The following is a 27,496-nucleotide window of genomic DNA, read 5'->3' as shown; positions in this document are numbered from 1 at the left end:
ATAGATAGATAGATAGATAGATAGATAGATAGATAGATAGATAGATAGATGGATGGATGGATGGATGGATGGATGGATGGATGGATGGATGGATGGATGGATGGATGGATGGATGATATGTAGGTAGGTAGGTAGGTAGGTAGGTAGGTAGGTAGATAGATAGATAGATAGATAGATAGATGATAGATAGATAGATAGATAGATAGATAGATAGATAGATAGATAGATAGATAGATAGATAGATAGATAGATAGATAGATAGATATAGACAGACAGACAGACAGACAGACAGACAGACAGACAGATGCATGCATGCATGCATGCATGCATAAATAGGGTGGGAGGGAGGGAGAGTTAGAGAGAGATATTCAAAGACTACATTTTTTCATAATAAACAGATTCCACCAAGCAAATATGTGGTCTGTTGAAAAAATATCCAGATTCTTGTTGCATGAAAATAGAAACAGGGATGAAGCTCTAAGTAAAATAATTTTCTTTTTCTCAACAAGGGATCAAAAACACATTTCAGAATCAGCAAATCACCTGAACCAATCCATCTATTCAAGAAATCATGGACAAAGGAAATGGTTCTGCCTTTACTGAATTCATTCTTCAGGGGTTGACAGACAATCCCAAAATGCAGCTTGTTCTTTTTACGGTCTTCCTTTTGATTTATATCATCACTGTATTAGGGAATGTGGGGATGATTCTGCTGATTTGCTTAAAACCCCAACTTCACAAACCCATGTATTATTTCCTGGGCAATCTCTCCTTTGTTGATCTCTGCTGCGCTTCAACCATTGCTCCTAAAATGCTGATTGACTTATTAAGTGAAAGTAAAAGGATTTCTTATAGTGGCTGTGTTACGCAGCTCTTTGTATTTGCTATCCTTGCAGATGCTGAATGCCTTTTGTTGGCTGTGATGGCCTATGACAGATATGTGGCCATCTGCAATCCACTCCTCTATCCAACTGTAATGTCCAAAAAGGCCTGCCAGCAAATGATCTCAATTGTGTACATTACAGTCCTGCTAGATTCAATGATACAAACTTCCTGTACATTCCAACTATCTTTTTGTAGCTCCAATGTTATCAATCACTTCTTCTGTGATGAGCCTCCACTTCTAATGCTCTCCTGTTCCGACACATACATTACTGAGATTGTGCTATTTACTATTGTTGGCTTCGGTGAAGCAGGCAGCATTGGAATGATTCTTGTATCCTATGTTTACATTTTGACTACTATCTTGCAAATGCGCTCCGCTGAAGGTAGGCATAAAGCATTTTCCACTTGTGCTTCCCATTTGACAACTGTTGGGATATATCACGGGACACTACTCTTCATGTACCTCCGACCAAATTCTAGTTACTCCATGGACCAAGACAAATGGGCCTCTATGTTCTACACGGTTGTGATCCCCATGCTCAATCCTTTGATCTACAGCCTGAGGAATAAAGAAGTGAAAGATGCTCTGCCAAAATCTCTTGGCCGTATATGGATTTGTATTGGGGGTAAAATTGTTTTACAATAACTTGCAAGGGTGACCATTTGAAGGAGGGTACATACAGAACATCTATCTAGAAGGCACGGTAAAATCAGTTGGGCATATGTGATTTTTAAAGAATGTGGCCCTAGACAAATTTAATAAACAATAATATTCTCTACCACTTTGGAGGGGGGATTCAGTCGAAAAAAGAATATACATTGTATTCTCTTGTTTTTTGAACTGTGTATACACAGAATTGCGTAATCCATTGAATAGTATCTCAATATTAAGCATATGTTATTTAAATATAATATGGTGCACCAATACAAGTCTCCACTACTGCCAAAAGTCACTATTTCAGTTTAATCAAAGAAACCTGGCACTTCCAACTGGTTCAATCCTTTTAGTCCCTTCCCACAATATTCATCCCTGCGTTTATATTTTTGGATGCTGAGAAGGCCTTTGATCGAGTTAACTGGCAATTTCTGTTGAAGATATTGCAAAAAATGCACATAGGAGATAATTTTTTACAGTCAATTAAAGCAATATACCAACAGCAAACAGCACAAATCATAGTCAGTGGAAGTTTAACAGACTCTTTTCAAATTGGAAAAGGTACAAGACAGGGCTGTCCTTTGTCCCCATTATTGTTTATTATAACTTTGGAAGTATTGTTGAATAAAATACGGGACTTGGATGGTTTAAAAGGGATCAAGATTAAGCAGCAAGAATATAGAGTCAGCGCTTTTGCGGATGATTTGGTCGTAATATTGGAACAACCGCAGGAATCCAGTATGGTCTTAATGAATACGATTAATCAATATGGTCAAGTGTCTGGCTTTAAAATAAATTTAGGAAAAACAAAAATATTAGCTATAAATATGAATACTAAACAAAAGGAAGAATTAGGAGTGATGCTAGGATGTGAGGTAGTTAAAAAAGTCAAATATCTTGGAGTTAACATCTTAACTTCAAATGGGAAATTATATAAGCATAATTATGAACCACTTTGGCATAGTATACAGACAGAGATGAAAAAATGGGAGAAATTGCACTTATCTTTGTTGGGTAGGATAGCGGCAGTGAAAATGAACATCTTACCAAAATTTTTATTTCTTTTCCAAATGTTACCTATACTTAAAAAAGATGCGAATCTTTTAGAATGGCAGAAGGGTATCAACAAATTTGTATGGGCAGGAAAGAAGCCGAGGGTAAAGATGAAAATAATGCAAGATGTACGTGAGAGAGGAGGTTTGAAACTACCTAATTTAAAACTATATTATGATGCAGTGGCATTATCTGTAATTAGTGATTGGACTCATTTAACTAATGATAGAATATTGAATATTATCGTCCACAAGTCTTTTTTTATTTCCATTTCATTCTATACAATCACATGTTTACTGTGCAACCGAGGCATATAACATTGGGTAATAAACACAGCCCTCACTTTTATAGAAAATGCCCTCTACAATACAAACCCAATATACCGCCTTAGCCCACCATACACCCTCTTTCATCCCCCTCCAACTTTCATTCTTCCTTCTCTCATACCCCTCTACACCTACTTCCCCTCCCCCGCTATCTAACCCTAACCCTATCACTCCCTCTCTTAATCCATTCCCTCCCTTCCTTCTCCTCCTCCTCTCTCTCACCCTCTCTACTCTCCTTCTTCTTTCACTCAGCTCCTCCCTTCGGTATACTTCTATTACCTTCCAATATATTCAGTTTGTTCTGTTTTGACACTAACATTAAAAAACCACAGTATACAAGTGCAATCATGCTTTAAAATTTAACCCATATTATATTTCCCCCCTCCCCCCGACTTCCCAGAGCCCATACATGGTATAACTTTTTGACAATCACAGTCTAAAATATCTCTACATTGAACTCAGCTTCTTGCTGTTACCCAAATTTTTAACAGTTTAAGTTATTACTGATTTTAAGCATAAGCTATTTGGAGTTTCTTAGTCCCGTATTTGCTTTGTATATAATCAATCCATTTTTTCCAGTCTCGTTTATACCTCTCGTTTGAATGTTCTTTAAGATATGCTGAAATTTTTGCCATTTCGGCTAAGTTTATAACCTTCAAAGTCCATTCTTGAATTGTAGGCATGTCTTTCTTCTTCCAGTATTGCGCCACCAAGAGTCTTGCTGCCGTTATTAAGTACAGAACCAAATTAATCTCTACTGCTACAAAGTCAATACATATACCTAGTAAAAACAGCTGGGGAGTGAATTTTATCCTTTTTTTGAAGATATTTTGCAGGATCCACCAAATTTTTATCCAAAATGCCTTAACATTACGACATGTCCACCATATATGAAAATACGTAGCATCAAAAGAACCACATCTCCAACATTTAGGCTGAACATTTGAATACATAGAAGCAAGCTTTTTGGGATCTGTGCCATCTATAAAACATCTTCTAAAAATTTTCTCTCAAATTTTGTGCTTGTGTAAATTTTACATTTCTTACTCATATTTTTTCTCATGTGTCCAGCATTATAGGTTCTTCAATATTCTGAGCCCATTTTATCATACAGTCTTTAACCATTTCCGTTTCTGAATCCATCTGTATTAATACATTATATATCCTCTTTATGTGCATTAAACTTTGATCTCTTATTTGTTTAAACAAGTTATCCTCAGCTATTACAAAGCCTGTTTTTTGGTCTATTTTCCACCTGGCCTGTAATTGGCCATACTGAAACCACGTTTGAACTACCTTCTCTTTTTTAAGTACCTCTAAGGATTTTAATTGCAACACCCCTCTTTCTATAATAAGGAGTTGTCTATAAGTGGTTCTATCGTGTTTTTGTTCTATATTCATATTTTCAATTGCATGTCTAGGAATTGCCCACATGGGCAATTTGTCATTTAGTTTATGTTGATATTTTTTCCAAACCCGCAATAAGGCATTTCTTAAAATATGATTTTTGAAATTCTTATCCAGTTTTTTGTTAAATAACAAGTAAGCATGCCAACCATATACCAAATCATGTCCCTCAATATTCAATATTCTGTCATTGGTTAAATGGATCCAATCACTAATTGCAGATAAGACCACTGCATCATAATATAATTTTAAATTTGGTAATTTCAATCCTCCTCTTTCACGTACATCTTGCATTATTTTCATCTTTACCCTCGGCTTCTTTCCTGCCCATACAAATTTGTTGATACCTTTCTGCCATTCTAAAAGATTCACATCTCTTTTGAGTATTGGTAACATTTGAAACAAAAATAAAAATTTTGGTAAAATATTCATTTTCACTGCCGCTATCCTTTCCAGCAAAGATAAATGCAGTTTCTCCCACCTTTTCATCTCCGTTCGTATACTATGCCAGAGTGGTTCATAATTATGCTTGTATAATTTCCCATTTGAAGTTAAAATATTAACTCCAAGATATTTGACTTTTTTAACAACCTCACATCCTAACATCGCTCCCAATTCTTCCTTCTGTTTGGTATTCATATTCATTGCTAATATTTTGGTTTTTCCTAAATTAATTTTAAATCCAGAGACTTGACCATATTGATTAATCGTATTCATTAAGACCTTACTGGATTCCTGCGGTTGTTTCAATATTATAACCAAGTCGTCCGCAAAGGCGCGGACTCTGTATTCTTGCTGTCTGATCTTGATCCCTTTTAAAGCATCCAAGCCCCGTATCTTATTCAACAATACTTCCAAAGTTATAATAAACAATAGTGGGGACAAAGGACAACCCTGTCTTGTACCTTTTTCTATTTGAAAGGAATCTGTTAAACTTCCGTTGACTATAATTTGGGCTTTTTGCTGCTGATATATTGCACCTTAAAAAGCCATCTCCTATCTGCATTTTTTGCAGTATCTTCAACAAGAATTGCCAATTGACTCGATCAAAGGCTTTCTCAGCTTTGATGTTAATAAAGGATTTTACAAACAAGTAAATGAAATGTCAGCATGTGGTTATAGACTAAATCTTTGGCATAGTTAAGGTTGAAGGATGTTTGAATAATTGTAGTTAACTAAAAATGGAGGTATAATGATGGTAATATGGTAAACATTTGAGTTAAGATTTTTGAATTAATATGAATTAATGGAAGAGATGCACCAAAACATGTTGTAGCCAGCTTATATACATTTTTTTAAATATATAATATATACCTGTGTTGTTGTCTTTTCTTTCTTTTGTTTTGTTTTTTGTTTTTTGTTTTTTCTTCCCTGCCTTGTTTTTTTTTTTGTTCCTTTGTCTTTTTTGTTTTTTCTTTTTGTTGGGGTTTTTTTTGGGGGGGATTTTTTTTTCCCACTAGTGTGGGCATGTATTGTTTAAGAGTATTATTATTATTATTATTATTATTATTATTATTATTAATAATAATAATAATAATAATAATAATAATAATAATTTAAAATAATAATTACAGTCAAATGAAAATGGATATATGACGATGGTGATATGTATGAATATCTGAGTTAAAACACTTGAGTTAACAGGAGTTATGTTCGTTGACTGTGGAGGAGATGTACCAAAGTTTATTTGTGACCGACTGATACAACTTCTATAGCATGTAAAAAAGGATGTTGTACTTGTTTTAAATTAAAAATTTTAAAAAAATTTAATACAAAAAAAAGGCTTTCTCAGCATCCAAAAATATGAATGCGGCAGGGATTTGATTATTCTTTCCCAAGTATTCTAAAGCATTAATAATTAACCTGACATTGCTCTTCATCTGTCTGCCCTGTATAAAACCTGTTTGGTCAGTATGTATCAGTTGTTGGATAACCACCATTAACCTATTTGCTAATATTTTAGTAAAAATTTTATAATCTACATTAAGTAATGAAATAGGTCTATAATTTTTCGGCTGAGTAAGATCTTGGTCTTCTTTGGGTATCAACGATATGAACGCTGTCTTCCATGAAGGGGGCACTTTACCTTCCGATTGAATTTTATTAAATAATTCTCTAAGAGGTTCTACCATTTCTAACTGTAAGTTTTTATAGTAAACAGCTGTTAAGCCATCTGTACCTGGTGCTTTCCCTAGCTTTAATTGTTTGATTACCTGCAGGATTTCCCCAGAGGTTATTGGTTGGTTCAACCTATACCTATGTTCTTCGCTAAGTAGGGGGATTTTCTCTTTATCTAAGTATTTATTTATGTCTAAGTTCCTAATTTTGTCCCCTTTATACAACTCTGTAAAAAAATCTCGAAATCCCTTTTGGATCTCTTCCTGTTGAAACACCTCCTTCCCTCTGTAACACAATTTGGATACATTTCGAGTTTTCCTTTTTTTCCTAATCTGATAAGCCAACCACCTACCGGGTATATTTGCATTGCAGAAAGTATTATGTTTGGCATATAATAAACTGGTGGCTACCTGGTCAGAGATCAGCATATCAAATTGAGATTTTAATATGGAAATTGCTTCTTTAGTCTTTGTATCACCTGGGTTCAGTATTAATTCCTGCTCTTTCCCTTTAATTTCCTCTTTTAATTCTTTACGTTTTTGTCCTTGTTTATGTCTATGTATTTTGTTTATATTTATCAATACTCATATAGGCTTTGCTTGCATCCCATACATATTCCATAGGTGTACCCTTATTCATGTTAAAAACAAAGTATTCAGATAACAATTTTTTACAATCATTAACATACTTTTCATATCTGAATAAATTTTCATTCAGCCTCCAAGACCTTCTTGCCTGAAGTACCCTTCCCAGCTCCATCCAAACTGGGTTATGATCCGAAAGGACTCTGGCCGTAATCTTTGTCTTCTTCACCCTAGAAAGTAAATCATTAGTAATTAATATAAAGTCGATCCTTGAAAAAGATTGATGTCTGTTGGAAAAGAAGGTAAAGTCATATTCTTCTGCATGCCTTTCATGCCAAACGTCTCACAGTTCGAAGTCGTCCATCATGTCAAAAAAGGATTTGGGTAATTTAGCTCGGAATTTAGTATTCGGGCAAGATGTCTTCTTATCTCTTTTGGTGTCAATCACGCCATTCCAATCACCCAATAGTATGCACGACTTAAAGTCCCACTGTACTAATTTAGCATGGAGATAAAATCCATCTTGTTGTTGATTAGGAGCATAAATTCCCCAAAGCAATGTCTTTTTCCCTTCTAAGATTAAATCTAATGCGATATATCTTCCAAAGGGATCTGCTTCGATTAGCTCAGCTTTAATGTCTTTCCTTAAGTATACTACTATACCATTTTTTTTTCCATAGCAGAGGTCACAAAATGTTGACCAAGTTTGGGATTGAACAGATATTTTTGATCAGTTATTTTGATATGAGTTTCCTGCAAACAAATTATGTCGTTCTTAGACTGTTTAAGATAATGAAATATTTTCTTTCTCTTCTGTGGAGAGTTCAGTCCATTAACATTCCATGTCAAAATCTTAGTTGTCATTTTTGGTTGCCTGAAGCTTTTTTAGAGCCTCCCGCATGGCCTGTCTCACCTTGTGTCTAGCTCCTCCCACAGCTTCTGAGCTTGTTGCTGTAGCTCCTTGGTCAATGGCCGATGATTGTGGAGATTGTTGCGTTGTGGCTTGTTTTTCTGTTTGTATGGTGGTCATATGGTTAGATCTTTGTTCCTTAACCCCTTGCCCTTCCGGGAGGGGGAGATGATACGTTTTGTCCAGTGATTGTGTAGTTTGCTGTTTCTCTTGTCCTGCTCGTGGTTTTTCTCCATATCCCGATGGTTCAGGGTGCCCCACTTTCAAAATCTTATGATAGAAATCTCGAGCTTTCCATACAGAGTTGAGACGATATCTTTGCTTATCAAATGTAACTATAATGCCAAACGGGGCATCCCATCTGTACTGTATCTGGCGCTTTCTGAGCTCTTCCACCAAAAAAGCATTATCTCTTCTGGCTCTTAGCATTTGAGGTGGTATCTCTTTCAAAACCATCAAATCCTGTCCGCCAATTTGAAGCTTGGTATTGTAGGACTCTTGTAATATCTTATTTCTGGATTCTCTTGTAACAAAATATATTACCACATCTCGGGGAGTTGCTTTTGTTTTGCCGCCCAAGAATTGACGCGAAAATGTTTATCAATCTGCCAATCAAAATTGTATCCCGGTCTTCCCACCAGACAGTCAAAGGCCTCAGAAAACATCTGCTTTAAGTTCTCCTGTCTCTCTTCGCGCAGCCCCCTAACTCTTAATGCAAGTTCCATCTGGTTATACTGTATCATAATCATTTGTTTTTCAGCATTTTCAACTTTTCGTTCCACCTCTTCGGTTTTAGATGTCAAATTAGTTTTAGCTTCATTGAGAATCTCTAAGTTATTTTCCATTCCAGAAATATATTCTGTCAGTACATTTACAATTCCCTTCATATCATCATTCATTTTGGTAATCTTGGTATCAAATTTATCATATGAGACTTTTATCTCATTGCTTATCTCTTTCCTTATTTCATCTCTGAACTCTCTGAGAGCTTCCAAATTCTGTTCCCTTGATTATCTGAACATTTCCAATAAAAATTCTTTTGTTAATACATCTCCACTAGGGGGCATAGAAGGTGGGGGCTGCGACTTTGTGCCAGGTATGGGAGAGGCAGATTTAGGAAGTAATTTTGCAGGATTCAATTTGGAAGCCATAATATCTTTGCTTCAAGCACTTAATCAAACCACTATGCTGAGAAGAGAAAAGAAAAAAAAATTCTCCCTTTTTTGCCAAGAATTTTACAGAGGATTTCAAAGGGCTGGCATTACGCCAAAACAGTTCAGCAAAACAAAACAAAAAACAGAGAAAAACCCTGTTTGGAATGTCTCTATGTCAACAAAGAGCCTTTGAGAACTTTTAATTAGATAAGGGAGAGTCTTCAAAGGAATGAGGCTAATTAGATCGTGAAAGGCTGCCAAAATATACCATCATTGCAAATACAAAAGCTGGAGAATCGCCATCTTGAAAATAAATACACAAAAGAAACTTTTTAACACTGAAGCTTGAGTTTTCCTAAAAAAAACAGACGTAAAGTTCTCAAATATGAGCTCTGCTTGTATTAATTTCATTTTTAAAAAAAATTCAATAATTTGTCCTAAGAGGGGGTTCTTCACCTTGTGCTGCTAATACAGTAGAGAAATCTGGCTGGAGATGACTCAGCTTAAAAAAAAACACCCTCGTTTGCAGCAGAAAAAAAAGCTGCAAACTGCAAGGAAAAGTTCTTACTGGCTGAGCCGCTCACTGCAATCTTCTTGTCTGAAGTTTGAGTTATCTAAAGGATGTTTAATTAGATAACGAACCAGAAATCTGGGAGCAGTTCAATTAAGCCACTGCCGATGGCCAAGTCCCTCCCCAGAAGCCTCGATAGAATATTGAATATTGAGGGACACGATCTGGTATATGGTTGGCATGCTTACCTGTTATTCAACAAAAAATTGGATAAGAATTTAAAAAGTCATATTTTAAGAAATGCTTTACTGCGGGTCTGGAAAAATACCAATATAAATTAAATGACAAGATACCCATGTGGGTAATTCCTAGACACGCAATTGAAAATATGAATATAGCACAAAAACAGGACAGAATTACTTACAGACAGCTTCTTACCTCGGAAAGGGGGGTATTACAATTAAAATCTTTAGAGGTATTAAAAGAGGAGAAGGTAGTTCAAACATGGTTCCAGTATGGGCAATTACAGGCTAGGTGGAAAATAGATCAAAAAATTGGTTTTATCCAAGTTGAGGATAATTTGTTTAAACAAATAAGAGATCAAAGCTTAATGCATATAAAGAGGATATATAATGTATTAATACAGATGGATTCAGAAACAGAATTAGTTAAAGATTGTATGATAAAATGGGCTCAAAATATTGAAGAACCGATAATGTTGGACACATGGGAAAGAATCTGGGTAAGAAATGTGAAATTTACACAAGCTCAAAATCTGAGAGAAAATTTTTACAAGATGTTCTATAGATGGCATTTAGATCCTAAAAAGTTGGCTTCTATGTATCCAAATGTACAGCCTAAATGTTGGAGGTGTGGTTCTCTCAATGCTACATACTATCATATATGGTGGACCTGCCAAAAGGTTAAGGCATTCTGGATAAAAATATGGTGGATTATGCAAAATATCTTTAAAAGAAGGATAAAGTTTACTCCTCAGTTATTTTTACTAGGTATATGTACTGATTTTACAGTGGTAGAGACTAACTTGATTCTGCACCTAATAATGGCAGCAAGACTGTTGGTGGCACAATACTGGAAGAAGGAAGAGTTGTCTACAATCCAAGAATGGACATTGAAAGTCACAAACTTAGCCGAGAGGGCTAAAATATCGGCATATCTTAAAGATCACTCAAATGAGAGATATAAACGAGACTGGAAAAAATGGATTGACTATATACAAAATAAATACGGGACCAAGAAATTCCAGTTAGCCTATGCTCAAGATCAGAAATGATTTAAATTGTTTAAAGTTAGTTCAGCAAGAAGAAACTAAGGTCAATGTAGAATGTCATTAATTTCTTTATTTCTTTTTTCTCAATAGATTTTAGACTGTGTTTGTTAAAAATCCATACCGTCTACGGGTTCTGGGAAGTCGGGGGGAGAGGAGGAGGGGGTAGGGGTGGTGGAGGGAGGGAGGGGCATACAAAAAAAATTGTACTTCAATGTTTTAATGATTGATGAATGATGAAATATTTGTGTTTTAAAGAAATAAAACCTTTGGAAGTCTAATATTGCATAATCCATTGAATATTATCTCAATATTAAGCATATGTTATTTAAATATAATATGGTGCACCAATACAAGTCTCCACTACTGCCAAAAGTCACTATTTCAGTTTAATCAAAGAAACCTGACACTTCCAACTGGTTCAATCCTTTTAGCCCCTTCCCACGATATTCATCCCTGAAAAAAATGGCAGTTTGACAGCAGTTTATCAGAAAAAAAGGGTTCCTGGCAGTCATAAATCAAAATCATTTATTGTAGAAAGCACAGAATCAAAACATGTTTATAACTATGGGCTTTAGAAATTGAAAGACTCTAACCGTGTTTAATATTATATCATTCCACATCTGTAAATTAAATACTGCTGTTGGTTCTGAATTTGTAAAGTCATAAGCAGTTCAGTATGGGTTAAACCAAGGATTTCAGATATTTTTATTTAGCCATAATTACACAAGCTACCAGGCTTAGACAGCCAATGTCTCCCAGCCAAGTTGTAGGACTCCCACAGTTGTAAACGAAGGTGAATTCTCAGAAGATTTTCTTAAATTCAGAGACTTCTCAAGAAAGAAGGAAAAAGATGGTGTATTAGCACAGGGTCGGCCAGAAGGTGTGGGAATCCAGTATGAAGAAGCCAATGCTCATACAGGATCAAAGAAAGATAACATTCTTTTATTTCTGCAGAACCAGAAGAGGACGCCTTTGGGCTTCACACCAAGGAGCATGCCAGAAATCAGGCACAGGTGTTTTTATATTATTATTTGCTGCAGGAAACAAAATAAGAGAATCACTGGTTGGTACATGAAAGTCGCGCATGCAGATAAAGCAAAACCATTCCATAATATCCCAAATGATTTAATTCTACTTCATTCTCATAGAAGTTGCAACAAAGAGGAGGGGATGAACTTATTTTCCAAAGCACCTGAGGGCAGGACAAGAAGCAATGGGCGGAAAGTGATCAAGGAGAGAAGCAACCTGGAATTAAGTTCCACAGTAATGGTGATTTATAAAGTAGGGAAGTAACTTTACTTTATAAAATTTATAAAGCAGAGTTACAGCTAACCCCTACCGCCCACCATGAAAGCTGGAACGCCCACTAGTGGGCAGTAGGGACCAGGTTGGCTACCACTGGGTCTCCTGCTAAAGAAAGAGATTGGATTCGAAGACTTCGAAGGTCCCTTCCAACTCTATTATTCAATGTTCTATGTTTGTGTACTCCAGTCCACTTCCAGATAGTCAATGAACCAAGACAAAAGGGGCTTCTACGTTCTACATGATCATGATCCCCATGGTTAATCTCTGATCTGCAGTCTGAGGAAGAAGGCCACCTGGTGTGTCTTTCAAGAAGACAACTCCGCCTTTCCTCCACCTGTAGGCCTTCCACTGTGTTGGAGGGGAGGATGGCCAAAGAGATAGAGGAACATCTACAGTTGGAATTTAAAGGAGCTCCTCAAGTTACTGATCCACCCCATACAACTCTTATCAATTCCACTAGGGGCAGCAATGGCACCAGGTTGTTGCCACTGTCATTGAATGACATTTATAAATAATTTTGGAGAAAGAATGATCTCCTGTTCTGTCATTGGTTCCATGAACAGAAGGACATTAAGGTGTCAAGGGACTGGAGCCAAATCTTCCACCCCAATATTGGCCATTGTTTTGGCCTTAAATAGTAGGGTCTTGAATAGGGGGGGTGAAACAGCCCTGTGAATGAAGGCTTGTCTGGGATGAGGACTTCATCCTCTGATAGATCCTGCTCCTCTGGCTCGTGTTCCCCATGATTTAAACCTCACTATGAAAGAAAGGAGGAGGGGAATGGGCACCCTGCCTATAAGCCAACCCAACTGAAGCTTTTGATTGTAGGTCTGATAAGCAAGAAAGCCCTGATGGAGGATGGATCAGAAAGTTTCTCTGGAGCAGTGCAGACTCTATGCCCAGTGTAATAGTCTCAGCGATAATAGTTCACCATTCCTGAGAGAGACCAGGGCCTGGATCCTCCCCAGTATGGAGGCCCGCTGCTGTGGGAGTAAAGGTAGCCGATGTGGCAGAAGATCTAGTAGCAGAAACAGGCTCTAAAGTTGCAGATGCTAGGCAAGAGAGAGGAGCAAAATCCTCCTCATATGAAGCTGCCTGAAAGTGGTGCATGACATTAATCTGTTAATCCAAAAGGTTCACAATAGATGAAAAGCAGTGAACAAGCAACTTCTAAAAGTAATTAGAAAATGAAATATGCAATAACAATTAGAAAAGAAAATATGTAAATTCTTGTAAGTGTTAACCTCAGTTTGAGAGAAAATAGCTTTTCTTCGTCTCCCAGAGCTATAAAGCTGATGGTGACTGTTGTCTTGTGGTGTCCTTGTGAGGAGCAACTATCTGGAGCACTTGTGATTGATCTCAAGTTCTCCCCTTGTCCAGAGAGGAATTATCAAATAGCTAGACTTCTTGCCTGCTCTTCTTTAAGGTTAGGGTTAGAGTAATATTGGATTACACTGACAAGATTCTGTCTATGTGATGTCAGCAAATTAAAAAAAAGAATTTTTGTTGGGTTATTCAATGTCGTTCTTGGGCTGGATCTCAAAATTGTTGAGTTGTGGATTGGGACTCAAGGGGTTATTTACTTAACTATAGTCTCCAATTAAAACTATTGCAACGAAGCATGAAAATACAACCACTTACCTCCAGGATCTGGGGTATTGAAGTACATAAGAGGCAATATCCCAAGTGAGACTCAAAGAGATTTAAGATCTCTGCCCCTATTTACAAGTTTTGTAAGAGCAAAAAAGCAACTGATTCTACTCCAGGTATGATTGCTAATTCACAATAAGATTTATTTAAATGTTGAGATTAGCCTTTACACACTGAATATTTATAACAATCCATATGGGAAATATTACTGAGAAGAATATTCTGAACTGTACTAAAATCATAGGCAATATTAGTACGATTTATAATGGTTTGCACTTTCCAGATATTAAAACTCTCTTAAGATTTGATTCCAGATGGATTATTTTGCTGCAAGAAGAGAGAAAATGCATAAATAAGAATGCAGATCAAATGACTAATATCAGAAAGATTTGTTTAACAAGAGTGGCTCATCCTCACCTTAAGGAATTCTTCCTTAAAGTCTGATCTAAGCATTACTAAGTTTAATGAAATTAAGTTGACTCTTTCCAATTTGAAACTCCTGTAAATCTAAATAAGACATCACCTAGAAACCTGAATTATGAAAATGTATCAAAGAGTGGTAGAAAATTGATTGGATCATTGTCATGAAAATGGGAAGAGATATGCTCCCTACCTTGCTATCTATGGAGTGAATTGGGAGATTTTCAGGATTTCCCATTTGAAGACCAGCCTCCATGGCTTATGTCTATCCAAACACCATCTAAACTCCATCATGAGAAGTGGGGATATTCTTTGTGGAGAAAAAAAACACATCTTTGTGACAAGCAGGATGTCTTTTGAAGGAATATTACACCTAGGTTATCCATTTTGCTATCTGTTTCAATAAGTGTGATTTCTTGTCTTCTCAGAAAGTGCATAAGATTCTATCTTCATCCAGCTTGGTTTATTAGTATGTCTAAGGACTTTTTGACAACAGTCAGTCAGATCATTAATACCTGGTTTTTACCCTGCCTCTTAAGAGGAGGTGTTGTGAGGTTCTGAATTAAGAATAATCTCAGCCAAATATTTGACAGAGAGGGTTCTGCAGCTTCAAGACTTCATAAATTAAACAAATAATCTTGAAGAAGCATCAGGCACAGATTTGACATACAAAGCTTTTGGTTATCATGATGGATTATTTTTACCAGCAGAGACATCAGAAGAATGCTACACTCTTGATGCACCTACCTCTTTCAATGACTTTTTACATCATTGATCATGAAGAGATGTCAATGAATATTTGGAGGCATCACTTTGCAAAAGATATCTCTAGAAATGATATTGCCTTATGTTGACTGATATTTCAAGTTGATATCATTGAAATATTGGTCTAAAATTGTTTGTTTGTTTGTTTGTAACCTGCTTTTTATTTTTTTATCAACAACTCAAGCTGGCAAACATATCAATTCCTCCTATTTCCCCATAACAACATCCCTGGGAGGTGAGTTGGACTGAGAAAGAGTGACTGGTCCCTGATCAATAATATCTCTACCTCCTATATAATTTGGCTCCCCATAAAAAGAGGTTTAGCTATCAACACAGGCAAGAGACACCCTAGATACATAAAGGTAGAAAATGTGGAGAAAAAAATGTAAAAAAGACATGGAGGTTTTCACATAAAAACACATGAATTATGAAATGGTAACTTAACCTCTGAGACAGGTCAGACATGTTAATTAAATATCTCTTCTTCTTCTATATTATTTGGCTCCACATAAAAAGAGGTTCAGCTATGAACACAAGGAAGAGACAGCCTAAGTACAGCAAAGTATATCACTTGGGAGATATGGAGGAAAAAGTTATGGAAAAGCAAACAAATGTTTTATTACACCATAAAAAGACATGAAATTCCACATTGATAGAATATTGGGAGCAATGGAAACCAAGACTCTTTTAATAACTGGTGAAACCTGAAATTTGGAACTCAAAGAAACAAAACTAGAAAATGAATGGTGTGGGAATTCCATGTACTCTGCTACTGCCAACTTACCATCTACCATCTGAAGGGAATATTTGGATAAATGGAACCTGAAATAGGAGACCTGGAGCCTTCAAATGATCCCCCTTTCTATGATATAATGCAAAGTTTCCAAACAAATGGAAGAGAGGGAATAAGGGCTGCTAGCAGATATAAATTCATTAAAATTTGACACGTACTTTTATAGCAACATATCTACTATAGCAATATATTAATCTCCATCCACTTAACTGAAACAAGAAATGAAGCAGGGAGATTAGAATTTTATACTTATATTCAAAGACTGTAATTTGGCAAAAAAAAAAAAAAGATTAGATCTAGCAAATATGATGTGTACTGAATTAAGTAAGTAATGGGGCCCCAATTCTCTTGGGGAAAAAATCCAGATTCTCATTGCACTAAAATAGGAACAGGGATGAAGCTCTAAATAATATAATTTTCTTTTTTCTAACAAGGAATCAGAAAGTCATTTCAGGATCAGCAAATCACCTGAACCAATCCATCCACTCAGGAAATCATGGAGAAAGGAAATGGTTCTGCTTTAACTGACTTCATACTTCAGGGATTCACAGACAATCCCAAAATGCAGCTTGTTCTTTTTACGGTCTTCTTCTTGGTTTATGTCATCACTCTATTAGGGAATGTAGGGATGATTCTCTTGATTTACACCAAGCCCCAACTTCACAAACCCATGTATTACTTCCTGGGCAATCTCTCCTTTGTTGATCTCTGCTGCGCTTCAACCATTGCTCCTAAAATGCTGATTGACTTATTAAGTGAAAGTAAAAGGATTTCTTACAATGGCTGTGTTACGCAGCTCTTTGTATTTGACATCCTTGCAGATGCAGAATGCCTTCTGTTGGCTGTGATGGCCTATGACAGATATGTGGCCATCTGCAATCCACTCCTCTATCCAACTGTAATGTCCAAAAAGGCCTGCCAGCAAATGATCACTCTTGCTTACTTTACAGGCCTGCTAGATTCAATGATACAAACTTCCTCTACATTCCGGCTATCTTTTTGTAGCTCCAATGTTATCAATCATTTCTTCTGTGATGAGCCTCCACTTCTGATGCTCTCCTGTTCCGACACATATATAAGTGAGATTGTGTTATTTACCTTTGTTGGCTTTGTTGAAGCAAGCAGCATTGGAATGATTCTTGTATCCTATGTTTACATTTTGGCTACAATCTTGAGAATGCGCTCTGCTGAGGGCAGGCACAAAGCATTCTCCACCTGTGCTTCTCACCTGACAGCTGTTGGCATATACCACGGGACAATACTCTTCATGTACTTTCGGCCCAGCTCCAGCTATTCCATGGACCAAGACAAATGGGCCTCTATGTTCTACACGGTTGTGATCCCCATGCTCAATCCTTTGATCTACAGCCTGAGGAACAAGGAGGTGAAAGATGCTATGTCAAAATCTCTTGGCCATATATGGGTTTGGAAAGGGAGAAACTTTGTTTTACCATGACTTGAAAGGATGGCCATTTGGGGAGTGGGGATACATACAGAACATCTATCTAGAAGGCATGGTAATACCAGATTGGATATATGTGATTTTTTAAAGATGTGGCCCTAGACAAATTTAATAGGCAACTTAATAATAATCTCTACCACTTTTTTAAAAATGGTAGGGGGGGGCTTACATTTTATATTCTTGTTTTTTCAACTCTACATGAAATTGCTCAATCCAATAAATTTCTTCAGCTCTGACTGGATGGTGGGGAATGGAAGGATTTATATTCCTGGCAGACAGCTGGTCATTTGCATTCTTTTAGAGAGCCAACAGTTCCTTCTTGGAACTATTGAAAGGACTGCGTTGTAGACTGAAGATACTATAGATGCTGTTGTATCTCTCCCGCTCTGTTGAGAGAGGGGTCAAGTCTACAACACAGTCCTTTCAACAGTTCCAAGAAGGAACTGTTGACTCTCTAAAAGGATGCAAATAACCAGCTGTCTGCAAGGAATATAAATCCTTCCATTCCCCACCATCACTCAGAGCTGAAGAAGCTTCTTGGATGAAAAGTGAAATATCTTCGAAGAAAAAGAAGAAAGTCCAGTTGCCTCCTCAAAAAGCACCTTTGGGGCACCTATTCATCATGGTTCCTGCTAATAGGTGCTGATTATTCAATAGATCTAAAGAATGATATATAAGCCCAGACTCACATCCACTGCCCATGTGCAGGATGGAAAATGGCTGCCCGGGCTTGCGAGGAGTGAAGAACAGGCAAATTCTCGGGACTGAGCTTCCGGACTTTGGAAAGGAGGAGTCCTTGCGAGAGATTGATCATCGGGCGAGCCGGGGGAGCATTTGTCAGGAGGGGGTCGCTTTCGGGGGGCCCTGAATGGTGTTCCGGTGTTGTTACATCTCCATGCTGGCTGGCGATGATGGCAGCGGCGGCGTTCTGAGAGCAGTGGTGGCAGCGCTTGGGCGGCGTGTGGCTTCCGGCTGCACTGCTGGAGTGAGGTTTCTGATCTGTGCTGGGCTTGCTGGGCTTGCTGGGCTTGCTGGGCTTGCTGGGCTTGCTGGACCTGCTGGACCTGCTGGAGGGGGTTGCTTTCGGGTGGCCCCTGGATGTCGCCTGTGCTCTTGTGTCTCCTTGCTGACTGGTGGTGATAGCAGTGGTGGCGGCGTACTGCGAGGGGCAGCGGTGGCGGCACTGGGGCGGCAAGTGCCTTCTGGCTGCGCTGCTGAAGTGGAGGGTTTGATCTGGGCTTGCTGGACCTCCTGGACCTGGGCTGGGTGTTATCGGAGTGGCGCCCCGAGGAGGGGTGGTGAGTTATTATAGCCATGTGTGCCGGGATTTGGCGGCTGGCCCTTGCTGCTGCCACAGTTCTTCTAGGCCCTCCCCCCCTTTCTCCTTTGGTGCAGCCTTCTCGTGCTTGGCTGTTGCCGCTGTGGGGCTTTCGCGCTGCCTGGTACTCTGCTGTCTGACACGGTGTTTTCCTTTCACTGCGGTCAGTGCAGCCAGTGCTACCTGCTGCCCCCTCAATATATGGGTCGGCGACAAGAGGTGGGGGGGATGAGGCCGTGAACTTGCCACCTGTTTCAAACTAGTGCCTACCCCTCCCCCCGCAACCACTCCAGCTATCTTAGACTCTGGGCCTTCGGCCCCCCTTTGCACTTCCAGACTAACAAGAGGGGAGAGGGACTGTGGAACTCTGCCCCCTTTCATCACCATTGGTTCCGACCTCCATTTTCTGCACGAACCCACTGAGGGGAATTTTTAAGACCTGTGCAATTTTCTGTGAATGGAGTGTGTATGGTGTGATTGTTGATGAATGAACCCACCTAATTTTAATTATTTTTTATTACTATGCTATTGCATTTTTGTATGTTTTTAATTGACTATAGTGGGGTGTGTATGAGAGAGTGACTGGGAGTACATCTGAGAGGACTGAGGGCGCGGCCTGGTGCCTTCTCCACTGAGTGCATAAGCAGAAGTGATAGGGGGGCCCAGGCCTACCCCTCGTCCTAGAATGAGTGATAGATGCGGCCTGCCGGGAAGTGCGTGGGCCATGGGAGGGGGGTTCACGGGGATGGGGGCGGGCTGGAGCATCCCAGTTGTGATGGGGAGGGGCAGGTACAACAGGAGCTACAGGGCTAGCCATTACTGGGGAAGGAGGGCTCGCTACGTCACAGTGATCCCTTGTTCCGGCCCTGTAAGCTCAACTCAAGGACCAGGTGGCAAGAGAAGCCAGGGCCCTGGTCTCAGGTTGTTGCTGCTAAATGCCAGGTCTGTGATTCATAAAGCTCCCCTTGTCCGGGACTTAATACTTGACGAGAGGGCAGACCTGGCATGTATTACTGAAACCTGGTTGGGCCATGAAGGAGGAGTCCCACTCTCAGAAATGTGCCCGGAAGGGTTCCAGGTGCTCCACCAACTGCGACGCCAGAGAAGGACTGGGGGAGTGGCAATTATTATCCGAGGATCATTAGCTCCTCGCAGGAGCCCTGCTCCGGAGATTGTGTGGTGTGAGTCCCTTCTTTTGAAGTTGGACCTAGGGGTTCAAGTGGGCTTGCTTTTGACATACCTACCTCCAGGAGGTATCCAGGAGGGCACCTTGGTTTACCAAGGAACTCCGGGAGATGAAGTGCCAAAAGAGATGCCTAGAGTGACATTGGAGGGCTAGCAACTCCGAATCCAACCGAACACTATTAAGAGCCTTTATTGGGACTTATTTAGTGGCGATACGGGTGGCAAAATGTGCACATTTTTCCACTCTTATTGCATCCACAGAATCTTGCCCGGCTGCCCTGTTTAGGATAACCCGTTCCCTCCTGAAAGGGGGGGAAATGGGGGATGCCTTACAGGGACGAGCCGAGGAGTTTGCTCAGTTTCTGTCAGACAAAATCGCTCAGATTCGGACAGACCTGGACTCCATTTGGACAGAACCAGCGGAGATGCCGAGGGAGGGTCTTGTTCAGACTTTCTGGAATGAGTTCCAGATTGTCACTCCTGATGAAGTGGACAAGGCCATGGGAGCGATGAGTACCTCCACCTGTTTACTGGATCTGTGTCCCTCCTGGCTGGTTTCAACCAGCAGGGAGGTAGCACGAGGCTGGCTCCAGAGAATTATGAACGTTTCCTTGCGGGAGGGATCTTTTCCACAACCTCTGAAGGGGCAGTGGTGAGACCCCTCCTCAAGAAGCCTTCTCTGGACCCAGCTATTCTTAAAAACTATCGTCCAGTCTTCAACCTCCATTTTCTAGGAAAGGTTGTTGAGAAGGTGGTGGCCCTCCAACTCCGACGGACCTTGGACGAAGCAGATTACCTAGACCCTTTTGAGTCTGGTTTCAGGCCTGGTTACTGCACCGAAACTGCTTTGGTCGCACTGACCAATGATCTCTGGCGGGCCAGAGATAGAGGACATTCCTCTATCCTTGTGCTCCTTGACCTCTCATCGGCCTTCAATACCATCGACCATGGTATCCTTCTGCGACGGCTGGAAGAGGTGGGAGTGGGCGGCACCGTTCCACGGTGGTTCTCCTCTTACCTCTCTGACAGGTCACAGTCGGTGTTGGTGGGGGGGCAGAGGTCGACTCCTAGGCCCCTCAACTATGGGGTGCCACAGGGGTCGGTCTTGTCCCCCCTCCTATTTAATATCTACATGAAGCCACTGGGTGAGATCATTCACCGGCACGGAATCAAATACCACCAGTACGCGGACGACACACAGTTGTATCTGTCCACCCCATGCCAACTCAGTGTAGCGATGGAAGTGATGTGCCAGTGCCTGGAAGCTGTTAGGGTCTGGATGGGAGTGAACAAACTCGCACTCAATCCTGACAAGACCGAGTGCCTGTGGATGTTGCCCCCTAAGGAAAGTCCAGCTAGTCCATCCTTAAGCCTGGGAGGAGAAAATTTGCTCCCCTCAGAGAGGGTCCACAACTTGGGGGTCCTCCTGGATCCGCAGCTGACTTTGGAACATCACCTGTCGGCTCTGACCAGGGGGGCCTTTGCCCAGGTTCGCCTGGTGCACCAGTTGCGGCCCTATTTGGACCGGGAGGCACTTCAAACAGTCACTCATGCCGTCGTCACCTCAAGACTGGATTACTGTAATGTGCTCTACTTGGGGCTGCCCCTGAAAAGTGTTCGGAGACTACAATTAGTCCAGAATGCAGCCGCGCAAGCGATATTGGGTGTACCAAGGTACACGCACACTACACCTATCCTCCGCGAGCTGCACTGGCTCCCCATTGGTCTCCGAGCATGAATTAAAGTGCTGGTTATCACCTTTAAAGCCCTACATGGCCTAGGACCCGGATATCTACGAGACCGTCTTCTGCCGCATACCTCCCTAAGATCGATAAGATCACACAGGATGGTCCTTCTCCAGGTGCCATCAGCTGGACAATGTCGGCTGGCGATGCCTCAGAGTAGGGCCTTCTCTGTTGCCGTTCCGGCCCTATGGAATGAGCTACCCCCAGAGATCCGGACCCTACCCACTCTCATGGCGTTCCGAAAAGCTATCAAAACCTGGCTGTTCCGGCAGGCCTGGGGCTGTTGACCTCTTGATTGAGGTCCAGCCCCACTTAGACTGGGTGCATGTTGTTTTTCTTTTAATTTGTTGTGTCTTATTTGTTTTAATCTTTTTAATATTTCTTACTTCTGTAAGCCGCCTGGAGTCCTCCGAGATTAGGGGGCCTATAAATTCAATAAATGGAATGGAAATGGAATGCACTTTATAAAAAAAAAACCAAGTAAAGGCTCTCCACTTCCTGGTTATATATATCCTCTTCTGTTTCTTGATCTGGATCTGGGTACATTGTTTGGAAAATAAATCACATAGGTTTGGTAGTTTTTGCTAATTCCATGTTCTAGCCCTTCCATGCTCAGTTCCAATGTTTGATGTTGGACTTCAGAGCTTTAGCATTTCTGCTTTCTGGCTGTTACATCCATGTGACCAAACTGATTTTATGTGCTTTTTTGCAGCCCTCATTAAGTGACTCACTGCAAGAGTTCACTGTGGGTGCAGTTTTGCCAAAAACTGGAAATAAATGCGAGTTTCAGGAAAATGATTGGAAAATGTTTCATATGGCTGCAGGAAACTACAAACAGCTGTAAAGCAGTCCAGTTGCCAAGTGCCCAAAATATGATCAGGTGACTGTAGAGGGAGGAGTGACCATCAGAATTTCAAATCCAGATCATAAGTACCCCTAAAATAGATTTGTTGGGACTTTGAATGGTCCTTAAGTGACTGATCATAAATCAACCATTAGTAAGATCATGGAGATGTGTTATGTGTACATAACATTAGAGCTAGACAGCTGAATTTAACTCTACAGCCATCAAAAAGAAACTTTAACATGACTTTACTTTTTACTCTAAGATTCTTCCAATTAAAACTATCACAAGAAAGCATGAAAATGCAACCACTTATCTCCAGGGTCTGGGGTATTGAAATGCATGAGGGATATTATCCCAGGTGGGTTGAAAAGACATTTAAGATCTTTGTCCCTATTAACCAGTGCAAAGAAAGCCACTGACTTAATTCCAGGTATGTTAATTTAGAAAATGATTTACGTTAGTGTTAAACTTTGCCATTCTTTCTTCTTTTTTTCTTCCTAATGTTTTTCCTGCAAGTACAGTATATGCTTTTTTTCAGATCAATGGAGTGTATTGATTAGAACAAGAACTGACCCATCAGCTTATGCCCAAGCCTCTCATTGTGCATTGAGTGAGTGGCTAACCCAGTCACCCAGCCAGCTTTCATGCTTAAGACAGGACTAGAAATCAGAGACTCCTAGTTTTTATCCTGGTGCCTTTAACCATTACACCAGATAGACTCTCCCTAGACTTTTTGCCATTATACACTGCATATTTATAGAAACAGTATCAATCCATATTTTTTGTATATACTTTAATGGACTTTGCATTCTATAGTGTGTGCCACTAAAACATTCAACAAACAAACTGTTTCAGGTTTTTGCTTTTTTTTTTTTTAAAGCCTTATCTTGATCCTTCTCTACATGGGTCAGGCTCAGATCTGGCACAAAGAAGCTTAGCTCACCTTCCTGGACAATCATATTAGCAGAAATATAGGAAAAATGCCACCCAGTTGCTACGCCTAATGTCTTTCAGTATCTTTTTATATCATTCACAGACTCCTGCAATTTAGTGCTTCCAGAAATTACAGTACGTTGACATATTTCTATATCATTTCAGAATTGTCCTGCAAGGTTTATTTTGGGTACCAGGTTATTTAGCAAATATTTTACCCTAGACCTTTGAATGCTAATATTTAATTTTATTTTACATTGGTTTTCTTTTAATGCTAATTTAATATTTGTCTTCTAACTTGTACATCACCTAAAGCCATTAAGAAGGAAATCGTTCATAAATGTCTTTTAGATTATTGATGAATTCCAGGTTTGTGAAATGTTGAGAGCAACTGAAATAAGGAGTCTTACAAGGGCTGAATACATCTAAAATTTAGACCCTAAACAAATAAAAGGGAAAAATGAATTGGGTGAGAAATTCACCTGCTGGTCAACTCCTACTCTACTGAAAAAGGAGGTGAAATAAACAGGAATTAAGCACCATTAAGTCACCTTAATTTGCATTAAATCATCTTTTCCAGATTGTAATGGAAGGTTTCTAAATTGGAGAGGGTAGAATAGAGATGCCGGAAGCTAGAAATCCATTATGGTCCAACATATAGTTTACAGCAACAATTATATAGCAATATTGTGGTACATTATTCTGTAGCCTTCACTTACATGGCAATGTGTAAATGAGTTTGTATATAACATGCTTCATGTTGAGTTTTCATTAACTAGGTTTCTTTTAAATGTATTACCCTATATAATAAAAGTTCTCTGCTAGCGTATGATATATGTGATATACTGTAGTAGGTATGATAAAATCCTCTTGAAAAAGTGTCCAGTTGTTTTATGAAGAGAGAAACATGAATGAAGCCCCAAATAATGCAGGTTTCTTTCCCTAACAAAGGATCAGAAAGACATTTCAAGATCAGCTAATATCCTGAATCCAGTGCCCACAGAGACAAATCATGGATAACAAAAATGAATCTGTCATTACTGAATTCATTCTTCAGGGATTCAGAGGCAATCCTGAAATGCAGTTTATACTTTTTACGATTTTCCTCCTGGTTTATGCCATCACTGTCTTAGGGAATCTGGGGATGATTCTATTGATTTATATTAAACCCCAACTTCACAAACCCATGTATTACTTCCTGTGCAACCTTTCCTTTGTTGATCTCTGCTGCTCTTCAACCATTTCTCCAAAAATGCTGATTGACTTGTTAGTTGAAGGAAAAAGAATTTCATTTGGTGCCTGTGCTACACAGCTCTTTCTGATTGGTATATTTGCAGATACAGGGTGTGTTTTGTTGGCCATGATGGCCTATGACAGATATGTGGCTATCTGCAATCCACTCCTCTATCCAGCTATAATGTCCAAAAAGGCCTGCCAGCAAATGATTGCTGGTGCATATTGTATAGGCCTAATGGATACAATTGTATACACTTCCTCAACATTTCGACTGACATTCTGCCGGTCAAATGTTATTAATCATTTCTTCTGTGACATACCTCCACTCTTAATTATCTCCTGTTCAGATACATACATCAGTGAAATAGTTATAATTGTCACTGCTGGCTTTCTTGAAGCAAGTAGCATTGGAATGATTCTTGTATCCTATGTTTACATTTTGATTACAATCTTGAGAATGCGCTCAGCTGAGAGTAGGTACAAAGCATTTTCCACCTGCACCTCTCACCTGACAGCTGTTGGGATATACCACGGGACAATACTCTTCATATACTTGCGGCCCAGCTCCAGCTATTCCATGGACCAAGACAAATGGGTCTCGTTGTTCTACACAGTTGTGGTCTACATGCTCAACCCTTTGATCTACAGCCTGAGGAACAAGGAAGTGAAAGATGCTGCAACTAAATCAGTGAACAACATATGGATTTTTAAAGGGAATAATCCTAGATACGTTTAATGGACAACTTCATTACAAGCGCCGCCATTTCCAAAGAGGAAGACTATCAATGAGAAAAAGAATTTACTTGCTAGCAATCAACAAAGAGAAGGTTCCTGGTAACCTTAAATCAAAATTATGATTTTTACACATCACAGGATCAAAAACCTTTATGGATAGTAAAATTCAGAAGTTTGCAAACCACCAGTGGTTCTCAGCCTTTTCTTCACAATAGACCCTCTTTAAATATATTTTGTAAAACACTTGGTAATAAATGGGTTTGTTTCATAATTGTTGTTTCTAAAGAAGAAGAATATTAGTGAAATTCAATATATTTGCACAGCTTTTCTAAAGCTGGGCTTTTGTGTTCTCATCCTTTTCAGAATTATCATATATTAATTGAGTGCAGTGCAGATTAATATTGTAAACAATCATACTATTGTAAGATAAGTCTGGTATTTTATCCAGATAGTTTTTTGATTCATGATTATCATATTAGCAATCATAATAATAGCTATTTCCACATTATTCAGCTAGGCTTATCCAATCTATTGCCATGAAGCCTTGGGTTTATTGGATCTGGAATTCAACATATCCAGAAAGGAACCAGAATGAAGAAAAATAGAGTAGCTAGACATTATTTTATTATTCTTTAAACAAAAATCTTTTAACAACTTTGACTGGAATGGTTTCTCTATTTCTATAGAGTTAGTTCTGAATGAATATTATTCTTCATAGGAAAATTGATGCCCAAAGAGGGATAAAGATAACTTCTGATTAAATTAATATGGAATTTTGCAACCAGCAGAAACTTATAAGGTTTATATTTTATTTCAATCTATTCATGAATCCTATTTTTTACTTAGAAATATATATCTCAGAATGCATTTTCCCCATGTCAGTGAAACTGTATTATGATAAGTTCAGTATATGTAAAAGGAAGAGGTTCTCACACAGCATATTATTTGTGCACTCTGAAACTAATATGTTGTATAAAGATTACACAAATTCATAGACACTGCGTTACTTGGTAGCATGAAATAAACTTCAAACTCAGCTTTTGTAATGAGGAAAAACCAGAGCACTGTCAAGGAAGCTTTGAGAGATTACATTGGGTTTTCATACTATCTAAACCAGGGGTGTCAAACTCAAGGCCCCCGGGCCGAATCTGGCCCATTGGGTGCTTAGATCCGGCCTAGGGGGCCGCCCTGCAGACTGGCTTGTGGTGCCTCTGCCATTGAAAACAGAGCTCATGCAGGGCCCCTGAGCTCTGTTTTTGCTGGCAGAGTGCTCCAGGAGGCCGTCGCACCCAAAAATGGAGCTTGGGAGCCTGCCTTAGCACTTGGCCATCACAGGTACCCCCAACACAAGTGACATCAAGCTGGCCATGCCCACCTAGCCATGCCCATCCTGAGCCCCGAGGTCAAACACCACCCTGATGTGGCCCTCACTTAAATCGAGTTTGACACCACTGAGCTAACTATATTAATTTTATGTAAAGAAGGATGTGATTCATCTAGAATCTCTTAATCCAAAATTATCTGGAATCAAATGAAACCAAAGAGCAGTGAGTAAAAATACTCCAAGAAAAAGATGTAGCAATGTTAAAATGTTAAGCATAAAACTATTTCATCTGGAGTAAAAGCTCAATTTAATAAATATCCAAACTGTAGTTCCCATTCTTCATATTTAAATATAAACATGGCCCAAGATGATTGCATCCTGGACAACTTATCTTTGTATTAAATTAAATTATTAAATTAATGCTTATGTTGAAATCAAATTATTAAATTAATGCTCATGTTGAAATCAAAACTTAAAATTAATTATTCGCATTGGAAATTAGAGACTAGCTTCATCTACATCTAAATAAGCCAGTGTAAATTATTGCTTGCATCTGGATCTATTCTAAAATCCATTCATTCTCCAAGGATTACATGCATTTTACTTGAATCTAATTCACATAAACGTATCTAATTATATTTATTGAATTGCCCATCAAATACCATAGTTTTTACCTAGTTAAAGTATAGTATTGGTACTAAATGGGATTTTAAAAGTCAATCTCTCATTCAGATACATACACTTAAATACATCCAAACAAAACATATAAGCTTTATCAAGCACCGCATATGCCCAATGTCTTCCTATTTCTGTACTAATTCTATCATTTCTCTTTTAAAAAGCCCTTATATAATTTTTCCTGTTAAATCCTGGCAAAAGATGGG

The 27,496-nt window shown here is 39.1% G+C and overlaps 3 protein-coding genes across 3 annotated transcripts; all 3 read left to right on the top strand.

The window, feature by feature from the left end:
* The first annotated feature begins 571 nt into the window (after positions 1–571).
* On the top strand, positions 572–1,531 carry LOC106553240 (olfactory receptor 5AR1-like). The gene has a single exon (XM_014071703.2). The coding sequence runs from the start codon at positions 572–574 to the stop codon at positions 1,529–1,531; it is 960 nt and encodes a 319-aa protein (XP_013927178.2).
* Positions 1,532–16,323: 14,792 nt separating this feature from the next.
* LOC148049449 (olfactory receptor 5AR1-like) lies at positions 16,324–22,381 on the top strand. The gene is made up of 3 exons (XM_087703584.1): positions 16,324–17,240; positions 20,750–20,837; positions 22,250–22,381. The coding sequence occupies exons 1-3, from the start codon at positions 16,324–16,326 to the stop codon at positions 22,379–22,381; spliced, it is 1,137 nt and encodes a 378-aa protein (XP_087559710.1).
* A 1,948-nt stretch (positions 22,382–24,329) lies between these two features.
* On the top strand, positions 24,330–25,289 carry LOC106553241 (olfactory receptor 5AR1-like). Its single transcript, XM_014071704.2, has one exon. It carries the CDS (start codon positions 24,330–24,332, stop codon positions 25,287–25,289), a length of 960 nt encoding a protein of 319 aa, XP_013927179.2.
* Positions 25,290–27,496: the final 2,207 nt, after the last annotated feature.

This window comes from Thamnophis sirtalis, unplaced genomic scaffold (assembly GCF_051295495.1).
Source record: "Thamnophis sirtalis isolate CommonGarterSnake01/CBP01778 unplaced genomic scaffold, rThaSir2_p1.2 scaffold_1, whole genome shotgun sequence".
Classification (NCBI taxonomy): Eukaryota; Metazoa; Chordata; class Lepidosauria; order Squamata; family Natricidae; genus Thamnophis; species Thamnophis sirtalis.
Note: the sequence above shows the minus strand (reverse complement) of the source record. Positions and strands in the feature narration are given on the sequence as shown.

Coding starts and splice junctions, on each gene's coding strand:
- LOC106553240 (XM_014071703.2), top strand. CDS start 572: ATGGACAAAGGAAATGGTTCTGCCTTTACTGAATTCATTCTTCAGGGG.
- LOC148049449 (XM_087703584.1), top strand. CDS start 16,324: ATGGAGAAAGGAAATGGTTCTGCTTTAACTGACTTCATACTTCAGGGA. Junction 17,241..20,749: donor GCTATGTCAAAATCTCTTGG/CCATATATGGGT, acceptor CCATGGTATCCT/TCTGCGACGGCTGGAAGAGG. Junction 20,838..22,249: donor ACAGGTCACAGTCGGTGTTG/GTGGGGGGGCAG, acceptor GCTTTTTTGCAG/CCCTCATTAAGTGACTCACT.
- LOC106553241 (XM_014071704.2), top strand. CDS start 24,330: ATGGATAACAAAAATGAATCTGTCATTACTGAATTCATTCTTCAGGGA.